This window comes from Melospiza melodia, chromosome 3, assembly GCF_035770615.1.
Source record: "Melospiza melodia melodia isolate bMelMel2 chromosome 3, bMelMel2.pri, whole genome shotgun sequence".
NCBI lineage: Eukaryota > Metazoa > Chordata > Aves > Passeriformes > Passerellidae > Melospiza > Melospiza melodia.
Window position 1 is genome coordinate 140,410,634 of NC_086196.1, and position 13,686 is coordinate 140,424,319.

Consider the following 13,686-nt stretch of genomic DNA (forward strand, 5'->3'; position numbering starts at 1 on the left):
AATGGCAGTACAGGAGACCATGGAAATTTGTAAGTGGGGCAAAATGCCATCTGGGAAATCTTGGATGGCAGAAATAAGACTCCCAGAGAAATAAGGAAGGATGATAGGAAACCTATGCAGTAAGAAGTCCGGAGTCCTCAAAAAGGAAACAAGTGGATCTCAGGGGTCCCATCGGGCTGTCTCTGTAAGGCATCAGCAAAATGGCCATGGGGAAGAGCTTCCAGGCTATTTCCTGCAGCCTGACCACAGCTCTCCTTACCTGGAGCCTTTCTTGCCAGCCTCCCTGCCACACTCCTCCTGCAGCTCTGCCAGCCGCCCGGGCAGGTATTCCTTGCAGATCCGCAGGGCCTCGCTCCACATGCCAGCCTCCTGCACAGGCACAGCGGGGAGAAACTCTCACCAGGATCCCCCACGCTCCTGCTATCACACAACACACCCATCCCCTCATCCTCATCTTGCCAGAGAACTGACTAGAAGAAATAACCACAGTAGCACCACCCAATTCTTTCCTCCCCGAGAATGGCACCTGTGTCTGTCCACCTGCCCTAACCACCTCAGGGGAACATGCTCATCCATTCCAGCCACCTCAGAGGAATGGGCTCATCCATTTCAGCCACCTCAGTGGAATGGGCACTTCAGCCTCCAAATGCACCCACTTGTGCTACCCCAAGGACCACCCATCCTCCAGAACGGTGAGAGAGCAAAGCTATGACATGAAATCCACTGGCTCAGTCCTCAGGCCAGAATTCAGTTCCTCCAGAAAGCCTGAGCAAGTGGTTTAAACCTCTTTGGCTACTCAGCTGACAGGGGGAGCTGGGAGGTGAATTTCACTCCTTCATCTAAATTGGGTTCTTGTCCAGTGAGGAAGGCAAGGATGCTGCTACAGGCTGCACTCACCTTATAGTACTTGATGGCCAGCTCAGGTCTCTGTGCTCGCAGGAGGAAGGCCTCTGCCTTCTGGAACTCTCTCTGCTCAAAGGCAAACTGTGCCTGCCCAACCAGCACGTCAGCCACGCTGTCTGGGTCGTGAGCCTCAGCCACACGTTGGGCAGCATCCCAGTTCTGGTTGTGCACAAACCTGGGGATGAGAGGGAGACCAGGTGGAACAACAGGGATAACAAGGAGCAGCCCAGTGCTGGAGAGGCAACCGGGCTAGCACTGCATGGAGAGAGCACACACAGCAGGATGGGGAGGACACACACATCAGCACAGCTTCCTTGGGCTTCCCAGCTTTAATGAACTCTCCTTCAGCCTCTTCAAACTTGCCCTAGAGGAGAAGAAGGGATTTGTTTGCACACCTTCCCGCTCTGGCATCACCACACGACCTCCTCTACTCATCCAAGGCAGCGTTTATGGAACACAGGTGTGTGGAGCTTGGCAATGGAGCCCTCTGGGAATGCAGGGACTGCTGCAGCAGCCCAGGGACAACTGCTCAGTTACCTGAGGGACTGGAGGACTTGCACCTGTTCCAGGGGGAAAATTACCTCATCTTCTAGGAACATGGCATACTTCAGGTGGATGTCTGGCATCTTCTGCTTCATGGAGAGGCGGGCCAGCTCAAAAGCAAATTCAAAGACCCTGCAATGAAGGAGAGAAGGACTGTGCTGTGAGTGTGTGCCTTCGTCAAGAACAAGACATCAGGCAGAGCACAAGACACTGGGAGAGGAGAGAGCGGAATACAGGGGGCCCCAAGTGAATTAGCACTGTCTGTTCCTCCTGCTCCTGACCAGGAGCTTTTGGAGCCCCTGCTAAGGAAATTTGGCTCCTTCCCACCTGCTGTTAGAGCCCAAGGCAGGAGCCAAGAGATGTGGGAGCCTCAGGAAGAGCAGCAATGAGTGGCCATGCAGGCAGACACCTGGCCAGCTGCAGAGCAGGGCCAGAGCTCTTGTGGCAGACAGTTACTCATGGTGACATGAGGAGCAACCCTCTCATGCTCAGAGGCTCCCACAAGCCTTCCCCTGCAGAGGACAAACTGCATTTGCCTGCCAGCTCAGACGTGGCATTTGAGAGACTGACACAAAGAAGAGAAGTGGGATGTGCCAAGGGTGTGGAAGGCTGTGTGAAGCACGGTGGGATGGAAGACATGTCATTTTCTGGACCTGCAGTGCCATGTGCACAGGTTATCTTGGCCCACACGTTTTTCTCTGCTGGCAGAGGGGAGGGAGGTGCTGGGCACCTGCATACCCGCTGTCTGTTGCATGGTCAATGGCCATCTCCAGAAGTCCAAATTTGCTGAGGAGTTTCACAGCTGCCTCTCCACCCAGGCTCTTTGCCCACAGATAGGCCACATGCTTGTGGGAGTTTGCACCCCCGTATGCCTTGGCCACCTGTCCAAAGGAAAGGAAATGGAAAAACCCAGAGTACGTTCCACCTTCAGCAGACTGAGCCCCTCTAACGTGCTGCCTGCCAGCAGGAGGGAGCCCCAAAACCATCTGTTCCCTCCCAACAAACGCTTCTGCAAGCACCACTGCCCTGGTGAGGGGACAGTGAGGCAAAGGCACACAGGGTGCAGCACAGCAGCCTCAGCAGAGCCACATCCCTGCTGGGACAGCAGGAGGGAGCCCAGATTCATCAGCAGAGCCACATCCCTGCTGGGACTGCAGGAGGGAGCCCAGCATGGCACAGCAGAGCCACATCCCTGCTAGGACTGCAGGAGGAGCCCAGATTCATCAGCAGAGCCACATCCCTGCTGGGACTGCAGGAGGAGCCCAGCATTGCTCAGCAGAGCCACATCCCTGCTGGGACAGCAAAGGAAGCCCAGCATTGCTCAGCAGAGCCACATCCCTGCTGGGACAGCAAAGGGAGCCCAGCACTCCTCAGCAGAGCCACATCCCTGCTGGGACAGCAAAGGGAGCCCAGCACTCCTCAGCAGAGCCACATCCCTGCTGGGACAGCAAAGGGAGCCCAGCACTCCTCAGCAGAGCCACATCCCTGCTGGGACAGCAAAGGGAGCCCAGCACTCCTCAGCAGAGCCACATCCCTGCTGGGACAGCAAAGGGAGCCCAGCACTCCTCAGCAGAGCCACATCCCTGCTGGGACAGCAAAGGGAGCCCAGCACTCCATGGGCGCACTGAGCAGAGCAGTGCTGGGTGCTGTGGCCACAGCAACACCCCTGAGGTACCACAGGATGAGTGATCAGGGCAGAGCGTCGAGGAAGGAGCCCAGCAGAAAGGCTCAAACCCTGCTGGCTGGGAGGCACATAGGGCTCCAGGGCTGGGACAGTTCTGAGGCTGGGCAGGGCACACCAAGTGTTCTGGTCTTGCAGAGAACACAGACAAAGCCGCTTCCACCAGGATCCCACAGCCAGAAAAGCTGACCCCTGTGAGTGATTATTACCCTGTATGCCTCTTCCCACATGTCATTCATTCTGTACATGTTCACCGTGGTCTTCCAGTCTTTGGCTTCCAGGTAATGATACTCAGCCTCCTGCAGGCGCCCCTCTGCCTCCAGCTCCTGCGGGCAGAGCAATGAGGCAGTGACACTCGTGTGGACACCTGTGCATTCCCCCCTTCTCCTTCACAGGCTGCAGTGTGAGCTGAGAAATGCTTGTTAGCCCTTGGCCTTGACAGCACCACCTGGGCTCAGCTCTTCCTGAGCTTATCAGAAACACTGCCTTGCTCCAAGGAACTGCTGCTGTTTAATGAGCTTCTGTTTCCCTTATGACCAGCCTTGGAAAATATTCCTCTTGCCTGAATAGCACAACACTCCTGCTCTCACACTTTCAAAGAAAATGCCAACCCAAACTCTGGCCAGGCTGAAGCACTGCTATGACTGAAGCCCTTGGTGATCCTATAAACAGCAGTCCAAAATGAGACCCTTTGGAGCTGTCCTGGCACCACTGTGGGCACCACAGCAACCTCCCTCTGGGGGGCACCTGTCAGAGCCAGCAAACCCTCAGGTTTGCTGTTGGAGGATTGCCAAACACAATGTATGCTGGGCCAATAGCTCACTCCTGGGGCCTGATCCTTCACCCACTGGGAGATGCAAAGGCCTCCAAAGTGAGGATTTCACTGACTTCTGGGAGAAATTCTTCACAGGTACCTTGAAGGCACTGACTGTTTCTGTCTGGGTGCATAAAGATGCACATATGCTATGGCAAATCTGTGGGAAATGTGGCTTTCTTAAATGTTTCAGTATCTTGGATATCTAAGTAAGTTAGCCTGTAAGTAAGGTTAAATTATAGTTATAAACTTATTTGAATGCTGCGAAGTGTTGTTCTTTTGCAAAGTTGTTAAACATAAGTTATAAGCTAAGTGTTGCCAAGTGTTACTCTTCTGCTGACTTGCTAAGTATAACTTCAAAGTTATAAGTTAGGCTAAATGCTGTTAAGTGTTATTCCTCTGTTAGATTGTTACAGTTAAGCCATAAGTTTAATTAGATGTAAGTTAAATGTTTTCCTATGTTAAATTGTTAGTCTTAAGGTGTAAGTTAAATTAAAGTACTCTTATGTTTGAGTGCTGTTAGGCTTTTAGGCTGTGCTCTTTTTTATCTTTGCCCACACTGTCTTTTGTCACACCCACCCATCCCCACAGACAGTTCTTAGTTAATTTCTTCTTTGATTGCCTGCACTTTGTTTGGTTTTGTTGTTGCTAGTTTTTCCTTGTTGTGCCTTAGCTGTCCTCTAAGTAGTAGAGTGAATCTCAACAACAAACTTGTTCTGCTTTGATACTTAATATTAAACCTGATGTTTGCTCATACCCTTGCCACTGATTTTTTAAGCAATCTCAAAACCTCGTCCACAACAACAATCTTGCCCCTGCTTGGTTGAGCTGATCCCCTGCCATGAGATGCACTCACCTTGCCCAGGTGCAGGTGAGTATCTCCAAGTAAGTCCTTGTGGTACTTGGCCACCAGGCAAACCATCTCATCATACATCTTGCACTTCTTGTACATGGTGATGGCCAGATCGGGTTCATTCACAGTGATGTACAGCCTGGCAACACGAGCACATCCACACAGCTCAGCCAAGCACAAGACGAATCCCTGAAACCTTTCCACATCCTGAAATACCAGCTTCAGCTCCCCGTGTGTGGAGAAAGTTCCTCTGACCATTCCAAACCCCAGTCCCAAATTCTCCCTCTAACCCAGCAAAGGGCTTCTCCTCACTGCAGCTGATTTTCCAGGGCTCTTGGGCTGACAGCAGTACTGGGGGAAACTCACCTCTCTGCTTCTTTGTACTTGCCCTGTCTCTCCATCTCCTGGGCCTGGGTTATGTACAGCACTGTCACCTCCTCCTGGCTCATGCACTTGAGTGCCAGCTGCCAAAAGGAACGCACAGGGGAGAAATGCACAGCAATTTCCTGACATGTGACAGGAGAAGGGAAAACATATTTCCTTCCCATCTGACAGAGATATCTGTGCTGTATGCTCTGCAAAGAACAGGCAGTCATTTGTCACTGTCACCAAGCACACAGGACCAGCTCTTGGAGAAGGCCATTTGTGCCAGGGGTGCACCCACACAGGGCTGTGAGAGGGACAAGGCCAGGACGGGTCAGGATGGGAACACTGGATTTTTTCTGGCTACTGGATGTCCCTGCACACGCATTTGGGAAGAGTCCTGGCTGATCAGGTACTGCTGCACAAGGCACAACCACCTGCTGATGGAAGATCTCACCAAGTGGGGTGAGGAGCGCAGAAGCTCTGGCTGCTGCCTCACCTTGTGGGCCTGCTCCCAGAGCCCAGCCTGCGTGTACATGTCGATGGCATCCTTGGTCTGGCCTCCCTTGATGTACAGCTCCTCTGCAACCTGCCAGGAAAGGACCACACTCAGTACAGCCCAGGGACACACAGAGCAGAGGTGACTGTGTCTGTGCCTCACCTGATACTCCTGCAAAGCTGCATAATGCTGGGCAATCTTCAGGTAATATTTGGCTGCCGTCTGTCTGTCCTGCAAGTCCAAAATGTAGATGGCCTTCTTCCACTGCCGGGCTCCCAAAGCTGCCTCGAGGGCCTTAATTGAGCACCTGGCACCAAACCATCAGCCTTTAGAGCCAGGCAGCAGCATCTCCTCCAGCTGCACCGTTGCCAGGGAGACTAGAGTGCTCTGCTGCCTGATTCAGCATAAAGCAGCTGAGGAACTGGCAGTGCTGAGGGGGGTGAAAGGACTGGGACAGCAGGGAAGAGCAATCAGCACTATGAGACCTTGTGAGAGATGTGGGAGCCATCAATGGCTGCTGCACACAAGCAAGTGGGGCATTGCTAAGCAGTGTAGTGGGGCTCACTCAGGCAAAGCTCCTGCAGGTACCAACTCCCTGCCCTGGCAGCACCCTGCAGCTTACCCAGCCTTGCCCTGCTCCCACCTGGCCTCGATGTAGTGGTTGATAGCAGCATCCAGCTGTTTCTGCTGCACCAGATGGTCTCCCCAGGCCTCCTCCAGCTTCACCACCTCTGCAGGAAACGCCAGGCGAGCCAGCTCCACGGCTGCAAGGGGACACAGCAGCTGTAATGCTGAGGCCAGCGGGGAGCTTTGGGGCAAACATGGGCTTGGAGCTGGCACAGGAGGAGGGCAATGCTGCTGCCTGAGCCACTCCAGCTCCCATGGGCTCCCCAGCAGCCCAGACCCTGTGGAGAGCTGGGTCAAAGCCCTGCTGCTGCAGTCAGCATGGCCACGGGCTTGGGAACAAGACACTCTCCTGGCACTGCATGTGCAAGTACAGCTATGTGAAAATACACTGAATTACAGGATAGGTGGGAGCTGCAGAGCACCCAGGCATCTCCAGGCTCCAGGGCAATATTTCAAGCTGCCACCAGGCCAGAGTAGCTGGGCTCCTGCTGGAGACGAGTGGAGGAACACATTGAGCACAGTACCTTTCAGGAAGGCACTGCCCTTGCCATAGCACTCCAGAGCCTTTCGTGTGTTGCCAACCTTCTCCAACAGGTCTCCAGCCTAGGACAGAGACAAGAACCAGTTTCCAGAGCCACCAACCCCACGTAATCACACCCCACCAGCTCCATGCCCTCCTGCACCAGCTCTGCCCTCCCAGCTAACCGAGTGCATGGGGATTGATGAACTACCAGGAAAGACAGCCCAGACCACTGTCCTTCCTGCTCCTGACCCCAGCACAGCCATCCTGCAAGACCAAAGGCTCATCCCCTTCAGCATTTGAACAGTGCCAACACCACACATCCAAAGAACTGTAAAAACAGAGCAAGCATATACCAGCCTTTCCCCTCTCTGTCCATCTCTGACAACCTGCACAGCAGAAGCTGCCTGACTTTGTTGTGATGCTCTCACATCATTGTATTTAATGGCTTTGGACAGACTCTACCTCCATGATTTGTCTAAAAATTCTTGGACTATTTATACTTTTGGTAACAACATCCAGCAGCTGGGAGCTCCAGTTAGTCTTTCAACTGAAAGCTTAAGAAAAGATGACAGGTTTGAGAAAGTACAAAGTTGTCTTGTGTTGAAATGGCCAGAAAATGCTGAAGATAAATTGAGACAAAAGAAGTGTAATTTATAAAGGAAACATAAAACAAGCTAACAAAAAGCAGTGTTTTTTTTCACATAACATCTAACTGAACTGGGTAACTCATAGCCAAAATTGTAACTTAAAATCTACATGTGGTTCAAGCAATAATTTGACAAGCTCATAAAAGTAAAGTCTATCAAGAGCTCTCAAACACAGAAGTAGAGCTGTTCAGGTACATTACAGGCTTCAAACTGCTGAACCCCTAGTTCAGTTCAGTGAAAACACACTAGAGGAAGTGCCACTCTGTATTTGCTTGCCCTGTTCTTTATTTTTTATGCTTATTTTAAATCAGTGCCTCTAGCAGGTGCTTATTTCTTAAGCCCCTGCCAGAAGCCCCTGTTGGCCAGGATGCTGAGCAGACTCAGCACTGCTTTCCTGCATTAACATGATGTGCTATGGAAAAAACACCCTTTGGTTTTAAAACTGCCACCTCACAATAAGTTACCCATTTTTGGTGTCATTAGACACAGAGAATAATCACATCCCTTCTTTATGATATGCATGGCTTTACAGACAGTCTTCAACTCTTTGTTTTCCTTCCTTAACTCCTCCATTTAGACCATCCTTACACCACATTTTATTCTGATATGAGGAAGCACTGACATTTCCACAGTGATATCAAGTTTTCCATTTGATTCACAATTCTGTTCTGTTCCAAATCTTCCTAAGGCCTCCTCAACTATTACTGACACTCTATATTCTGGATATATATTACCAATCAGATGTGATCTTTTTCCTGATTATTGAGTATTTCTAGACCTCACCCACGTACAATGGGTACAGTGAGGATTTCCTCATAAATGTTAACTGCAACCTCATTGACCCAGAATTACCTCTGCTACTTTCCAGCTCAGTGGCCCTGTGCCTCACAGGTGACAGGATGGGGAAGGCCCTGATGCCCATTAGCTGGAAGCCCAGAGAGAAGGGCACTCACCTGCTCATACAGTCTCACAGGTGACAGGATGTGGTAATGATGCCCCTAAGCTGGAAGCCCAGAGGGAAGGCACTCACCTGCTCATAGAGCTCCCCTCTGATCAGGGCTGAGGAGATCCTGTCGATGACGTCCCCGTTGGTGAGCAGCTCGTCCCTGCTCATGGCCAGCCGTGCTGCTTTGGCTGGCAGCCCTGCCCGCAGGTACAAGCTGATGGCTGCCAGGTAGTCACCCTGGGCCTCCTGCACCTCCCCAGCCTTCTCCTCCTGCTGGGTGTCCAGCAGCCACTGGTAGTAGCCCCGACGCAGCTTCTCCAGCATTGGGTGTCCCTGTGGAGAAACAGAACTGGGAGTCCTGGGGAGGATGAGATATTGTCCAGCTCATCCTGCAGGCTCTGAGCAGCTGCTCACAGCACCAGGCCTCTTGTTGCCCAGTTATCAGAAACTACAATGCCAGCCCTGTGTACCAGTGGGCACTATCCATTCTTTTCTGAAGCACAGATACTCCTAAACCAATTTCAGTAGCTTCAGCTAGGTCTGTACTTACACCAGTGCAACCTTCCCTTCTACTTGGAGCCCTTCTGAGCAGAAGCAAGGTAGGGCAGGTGAAAAGAACACAGACCCTGAATCCCTGAATAGCTCCCAACCAGAAGATTTACCAAGCAAGACCAGCCTACAGCCAGTGCAGCAGCACTCTGTACCTTGGCCTTGGCCACCACAATGCATTCATCCCACATGTGCAGCTCCTGGTACATGTCCATGGCCTCCTCTGGGGCGTTCTGCATTGGAAAGCAAAGTGTTAACCCCAGCAGACACCCTGCCAAGGAGCTCTCACAGCAGGCAGGGTGAGATGTGCAGAAAACACTTGGAAAAGTGGACTGTCTCCATCATTTGGATATACATCCTCCCTCACACTCTTCCTACACCTCAGGGTAATTGCACACCTCAGAACAAGGAATACCTTTTCTACTTCATGGGGAAAATTCTTCTGCTAGGAACAAGCAACATCTTCCTCTCCTCTTCCAGCAGAGGGCACACACCTCCCCACCCAGCATTAAACAGAACCTCTTCCATTCCTTGTTCCTTTACTCACTTGCTCCAGAAAGATCATCTCTGCCAGCTTGTAGTTCTTGTCCAGCATGGCCAGGCGGGCCCGCACCAGGTAATGGTCTGTGCCATCCCCACCCTGCAGACAACACAGCAAGCTCAGTGTGCTGAGGGAAAGAACAGCTCTGGAATGGAACACTCTAGAGGGCACTGCAGCTGGAGGCCGGCTCACTACAGAAACAAAGACATTGAGAATCCCAGCAGTGACAAGCCAGGACAGTATAAAACGGCCAGCCTTGGACAGAAGACAATGTTAGCACTTTCTACATGAACAGATACTGGTCTGCAGCATGACACTGGTGAGCAAGGACACACAAGATCTTGTGCGTGCGAGTGTTTACAGGGAAACTGCTGCTCCGAGGAGCAGGAAATGTTTCACTTACATGCTCCTGAGCTGCCTGGTCAGCAATGACATTGGTTTCATGCAGAAATCGAGCCTTTGCCATGTTTCCCAGAGCTGCAAAGCACCTGGAAAATGCAAAGCAGTTAGTCAACACCCAGGCTTTGTTGCCCACTTTTGGTCCAAGATAAGAAAATAGAAACCAGGCAGCAGACTCAGCTCAGCAGTGGGAGAGGTGGGGCGGCCCTGGCTCAAGAGAAGGATTTTGCCAAGACCTATGCTCAGATGTGCCTTCTGGCCCTGCTCCATGGGGGAATCCAGGAACATGACCAAGGCTCATGTTTCACCTCCCCAGGCTTCAGCAGTGCCCCAAGCTTGTTGATGTCTGTCAGCTCTGTGAGTCCTTGCTACACACAGCTTTGGGCCAACATCAACAAACATTTATGCTACAGAGGTGTTCCCAGTTCCTGGCACTACCAGCTGGGGTGAAAAGGCAAAGCCATGGCCTGGCACAGAGAACAGCTAAGTCTCCAATGCAGGGAATACTCCAGACCATACACAGAGCCACATCGTCAGCTGGACCCTGGTTTCTGCGGTTCAGCAAAGAGCATGTTGAAGCCATGAAGGTGTGATGTACCTCTCTGCAATGTGCAGCTGTCTCGCTTCCAAAGCCAGTCTGCTGAGGGTCTTCCACATGGCTTCAGTCTCTGTGGACATTTCCAGCGTCTCCAAAAATGCAGCAGCCCTTGAGACAGAGATTTGCAGACTTTCAGTGACAGAAGAGCCCTCTGAAGAAAATCCCAGAATGAGACAGGAGCTTCCTAACCAGAGCTGGGTGCCCAGCTCTGCAGAGTGTAACACAGAGCCTGACAGAGCAGGGGGAAATTCAGACATCCAGGTTATTCCTACCTGGGCTAAGGTACCTAGAGGCAGATTATCAGCAGAAGGCTGCAGCAGTGTGGGACAAATCTAAGGTGTTCTGTCTGATACAAGTCCCCACTGAGAAAGTCTCTGAAGACACAACAGTGCTATGAACAGGTGAAGTTTTCTTCCCTGGTTGCTTTTAAAAGCCCTCTAAGAGTGTCAGCAGTATCCAGGCAGCTGCCATGAGCACTTGAGGCAGTCAATTTTCACTCTGCACAGCTCCTAGATGTTTCCATGGTACTGCCAGCATCCCTGGAGGGGCAGCAGTAAAAGCACCCAAGCACCATTGCACATCTGGCTGCTCTGGAGACTCTTATTCACTGCAATTAATTGACAGCTACCTTCAGCAAAGCCCTGCTGATGTCTGTGGGACCAGACTGGCCAGTCTCTCCCTGAGTTTGAAACCACAAGGTTGCAAGGAGGCAAAAGCTGAGGAATCTCTCCTGAAGGACTCTGGTGTTCATTATAGCCAGACGTGGCAGCAACATCACGCTGAGAGTCTGAAGTTCAGCTCTGGAAAGCTGTGCTGCTGCCATTCATGGGTCATTGATTCCCAGGTGCCTGGCATGTGCCATGAGCCACCTGCCATCCCCCCCGGCACATCCAGCACTCACCTGTGATAGTCCCCATCATCAATGGCAGTTCCAAACTCTATAAGGCCTTCATCCAGGGTGTAGGGCACAGTGTTCACCCCTTCAGACACTATCACTTCAGTCTTTCCATCATTCCTTTCCAAGCCTACGATATCCCCCTAGAAAGAGGACCAGCTGTCAATACTCCCCTGCTCATCTGAAGTGTGGGGGGTTTCAGGGTGTGAGGGCAGCACTGCAACAGCTCTGCCAGTCATGGCTCTTCTGAATGAGTGAGCACTGAGCCATGAAGCAGCTCCTTGCTCCATCTTCTGCCAGAAATATCTGCCACAAAGCTGACAAATGAGCTTGTATTTTGTCCAGAAGAAACTAACAGTTCCCTTCTGTCTCCCTTCTGCCATACCACCCTTGCTACTCCCACACACGTGAGGAAGAAGAAGGAACTGCAGGAGGCAATCAAAGCCTGCAGTTTTACCTTCAGAGGAAACATGGTGACCCGCTCTGGAGCGTCGATGTTGTACCAGATGCAGAGGCTGTTCCTGTTCTGAGCCACCACCACGTCGCTGCCCGGCACCCACTGCACGTAGGAGCAGTAGTTCAGGATGGTGGTCTTGGTGCTGCTCTCGATGTCATAGAGCTGCAGCTGCAGAGGGAGGGAGCACAGGCTCAGCCGGGCTCTGGCAGGCTCACCACAGGACCTGAGCTGAGCAGGCATCTTGGAAACAGACATCACCCACCAGGAAAGAGACCTTTTCCAAGACACACATCCTAAAATCTCATACTTATTTACACACTCCTATAAGACCTTTCTAAACCCTTGCAGCATTTCAAACTCTTGCCTCCCTTAGAGCTCGGCACAGCCACATATCAGCCAGAATATGCCTCATGCTACTTCAGCTGCCTCTCAGCTGCAGAGCTGGAACAGGAAAATGGGCTCTGAAATCCTTCATGGAAACAAGCTAAGGGACCAAGAAGGGCCTTCCTCTGCAATTTTGGGCTGAACTCTCCATCCCAGGCACAGCCCTGTTGCAATGACTACTACCAATAAGGTGAGAGGTCAGTTGTTTGTGGAACACACTGCCCCAAACCTAACACAACACTTTGGAAGGTGTAACCTGACATATGGCATAACTTTGCTATGTTTATGATGTCTTGTGACTGAAAAGTCCCAGACTGTCTCTATTCCTTGTCCTCACCTAGAGAAGATGAGAAACAGAAGAGAGAACAGTGCTAGTCTCATGAAACACCTATCAAAAGAGAACAAGAATGTCCCTGTTTCAGTCTGTACCAAAATGGCTGGAGAAACCATAGAACCCCAGAATGGTTTGGGTTGGAAGGAACCTTAAAAATCATCTTGTTCCAACCCCCTGCCATAGGATAGGCAGGGACACCTTCCAGTGGACCAGGTTGCTCCAGGTCCTGTCCAAACTGGCCTTGAACACTTCCAGGGATGAGGCAGCCACAGCTGCTCTGGACAGCCTGTGCCAGGCTCTCAGCACCCTCACAGGGGAGAATCTCTCCCCAGTATCCCATCCAACCCTGCCCTCCAGCAGTGGGAAGCCATTCCCCCTTATCCCCTCACTCCAGGCCCTTGTCCAAAGCCCCTCTCCAGCTCCTTTGGAACCAGTTAGGCACTGGAAGGGGTTCTAAGGTCTCCTTGGAGCCTTCTCTTCTCCAGGATGAACAACCCCAATTCTTTCAGCCTTTCCTCATAGCAGAGGTGTTCCAGGCCTCTCTGTGACCATCTCTGTGGCCTCCTCTGGACTTGCTCCAGCAGCTCCATGTCCGTCCTGAGCTGGGACCCTACATCTGGAAGGAGCAGATGGGGGTCTAACCCAAACAGGGCAGAGGAACAGAGCCCACCCTCCCCTGCTGCCCTCACCGTGGGACTGGTTCAGGACACAGCCTATGCTTGGCCTTGCTACATCTCATGGGATTCCCATGGGCACAGCTGAGGAGCTGGTCCAGGTTCCTCTGGATGGCCCTGTCCTCCAGGTGTGTCACTGCACCCTCAGCTTGGTGTCACCTGCAGGCAGCTGAGGGTGTACTCAATCTGTACTGGTGTCACCTGCAGGCTGCTGAGGGTGTACTCAATCTGTACTGGTGTCACCAGCAGGCTGAGGGTGTACTCAATCTGTATTGATGTCACCTGCAGGCTGAGGGTGTACTCAATCTGTACTGGTGTCACCTGCATGCTGCTGAGGGTGTACTCAATCTGTACTTGGTGTCACCTGCAGGCTGAGGGTGTACTCAATCTGTACTGGTGTCACCTGCATGCTGCTGAGGGTGTACTCAATCTGTACTTGGTGTCACCTGCAGGCAG

General features: G+C 52.0%; 1 protein-coding gene across 2 annotated transcripts in view; it reads right to left on the minus strand.

Annotated features, from left to right (window-relative positions):
• The window catches only part of IFT172 (intraflagellar transport 172), a 40,169-nt gene that overhangs the window by 11,723 nt on the left and 14,760 nt on the right, over positions 1-13,686 (minus strand). For both annotated transcript variants that reach the window (XR_010027303.1, XM_063153311.1), the window contains exons 16-34: positions 11,839-12,006; positions 11,388-11,524; positions 10,487-10,594; positions 9,893-9,977; positions 9,496-9,588; positions 9,104-9,181; positions 8,484-8,732; positions 6,808-6,886; positions 6,300-6,420; positions 5,819-5,963; positions 5,657-5,746; positions 5,161-5,258; positions 4,798-4,933; positions 3,337-3,453; positions 2,185-2,327; positions 1,485-1,578; positions 1,203-1,267; positions 898-1,078; positions 260-369 (exon numbers count right to left, since the gene is read on the minus strand). Coding sequence is in view for 1 of the 2 variants with exons in the window: in XM_063153311.1 (XP_063009381.1) it covers positions 260-369; positions 898-1,078; positions 1,203-1,267; positions 1,485-1,578; positions 2,185-2,327; positions 3,337-3,453; positions 4,798-4,933; positions 5,161-5,258; positions 5,657-5,746; positions 5,819-5,963; positions 6,300-6,420; positions 6,808-6,886; positions 8,484-8,732; positions 9,104-9,181; positions 9,496-9,588; positions 9,893-9,977; positions 10,487-10,594; positions 11,388-11,524; positions 11,839-12,006 (2,297 nt within the window). In the remaining variant the exon portion in view is untranslated. The remainder of the gene's footprint in view (positions 1-259; positions 370-897; positions 1,079-1,202; positions 1,268-1,484; positions 1,579-2,184; positions 2,328-3,336; positions 3,454-4,797; positions 4,934-5,160; positions 5,259-5,656; positions 5,747-5,818; positions 5,964-6,299; positions 6,421-6,807; positions 6,887-8,483; positions 8,733-9,103; positions 9,182-9,495; positions 9,589-9,892; positions 9,978-10,486; positions 10,595-11,387; positions 11,525-11,838; positions 12,007-13,686) is intronic.